This window comes from Mizuhopecten yessoensis, unplaced genomic scaffold, assembly GCF_002113885.1.
Source record: "Mizuhopecten yessoensis strain PY_sf001 unplaced genomic scaffold, ASM211388v2 hete_36023348, whole genome shotgun sequence".
Taxonomy (NCBI): domain Eukaryota; kingdom Metazoa; phylum Mollusca; class Bivalvia; order Pectinida; family Pectinidae; genus Mizuhopecten; species Mizuhopecten yessoensis.
The window spans coordinates 1-1,872 of NW_018482601.1; the positions used below are offsets into that span (position 1 = coordinate 1).

Consider the following 1,872-nt stretch of genomic DNA (forward strand, 5'->3'; position numbering starts at 1 on the left):
CCATTGCTATGTAAAAAAGGCAATAAAATATGTTTAAAACCATAAAAAACCCTACAACAAGATTTACAATAAATGCCCTCAATATCACTTAGTTTTCTAGTACACATGCTCTTTCTTACGGCCTATAGTTCTCCCTTAACTCTAAAGGAACATGGTTACCTCCTTAGTTTAGCTTACCGTTGCCACTGGCATCCTCTGACATTGGATTAATCTCTACCAGTGTGGAGTCGTACTTGAGAAAGATATCATTGTACAGCTTTACAATAATGTCTGCTGCCTAGAATATAAAAGGTCAACAGATTAACTACAGATACAAGATTTTATTTTACCTTATACATTATCAAATTTCTACATCATAATACTGAGAAATCTGAAAACATCTTTTGAGTTACAATCCATGATGGGTATAGCATGCATGCTTAAATTATATACATCAAAAAGGTCTAGTGTACTGTACAGCGCTTTAAATTCGCAAACCCGGCTTCGTCCGCTAGTGACCTCACTCGAAAGAAAATCAAGTGTATTTTTACAAGGACTGCCTAGTTGTTCCATGATAATCTAACTTGAGTTCATTTAAGCTTGCATAACAGCGTGGGGTTATAAATATTTTCAACATGTTGTGATGAGGTCCGTAAAAGTGGTTAACTTTTTCGATAATTCCGCTGCCGTTTAGATTCACAGTTATTAGTCAAAGTGTAAATACAGCGAAATTAAAACCCCCGCGAAATATAACGGCTATACAGTATTTAGTTTACTCTACCTGATCTACACAGTTGGGACTGAAGCCCATAGACACTGCAAGATTGACAGCTAACTCTCTTGTAAGGCCTGTGAAAATGTCCACTGGTTGTTTCAGAATAGCAGTTGGATTTTCTTTTGCTACATCCTCGATGTTCATACCTCCCTGAGAACTCCCCACTAATACAGGGCCCTGCCAACAAAAATTTAAAACAAATTTCAAACACTCTTTATTATACTGTTGAAAACATTTTTTGGAAATGTTTTATAGAAAAAAGAAAAATATTTCATATCTTCTCGATGAAATATACGATAACACAAACGAACAGTTTGATTTATAGTCATAACCTATTGGATAACAAACGGGGAAAAATGATTTATGTTTATTCTTTGAAATTTTCCTTGGGAAATAGTAATTTTATGTTCTTTTTCAGGTATGTCATGATAATCGTTTTTTAAATGTGGATGAGCCCTATTACTTAGACATCATTGGTTCTCAGTTAATGCTGTTGAGTTCAAAAGGACAAGCATAATAACAGGGCACAAATAACTTTTCCCCTGAAAAATCACTAGAAGATAGACAGTATGTTCACTCCTAATTCAACATTTTAAGCAGATATCTGTATTACATAATGAAAATTCAGAACTTACAGCAAAAGACCTCTCCATGGCAATGGCGAAGTAGAACTCCCTCCTTGAGTACAGTCTCTCCGACAACATGACGGTGTCACATTTCCTGCCAAGAGGTGCCTGTTTTGTGATCAGGTTGTACCCTAACATTTGTTCTGAAATTGTCTTGGCTTCCTCGTTTCTGACAAAACACAAAACTTGATTATTTGCCTTATTGTTCCTGACAGCCATAAGAAAATGTAAGAAAAATGGGTGTGGGGTCGGAGTCATATTTATAACATCTCTGTTTTATCAAAGTTAAAATGTATCATATTGATCAGGTTGACAAAAAAAGTTGGAGTTTAGAATATAAAGATTGTATTCAGACTGTATATGAATATATACAAACTGCTAGCACTTTTCACTTTTGATCATGCACCATGTTTAATATTTTAAAATTCTGTTGCACATTGTATAATTGAACTGAATATGCAATAGATTAGTCCATGTAAACTAAAAACAGTT

General features: G+C 34.6%; 1 protein-coding gene across 1 annotated transcript; it reads right to left on the reverse strand.

Moving 5' to 3' along the window:
- Nucleotides 1-163: 163 nt before the first annotated feature.
- Nucleotides 164-1,638, reverse strand: LOC110444112 (succinate--CoA ligase [ADP-forming] subunit beta, mitochondrial-like). Its single transcript, XM_021488525.1, has 3 exons — nucleotides 1,390-1,638; nucleotides 761-931; nucleotides 164-277 (listed from the first exon to the last, which is right to left on the reverse strand). The coding sequence occupies exons 1-3, from the start codon at nucleotides 1,636-1,638 to the stop codon at nucleotides 164-166; spliced, it is 534 nt and encodes a 177-aa protein (XP_021344200.1).
- Between the last annotated feature and the right edge of the window lie 234 nt (nucleotides 1,639-1,872).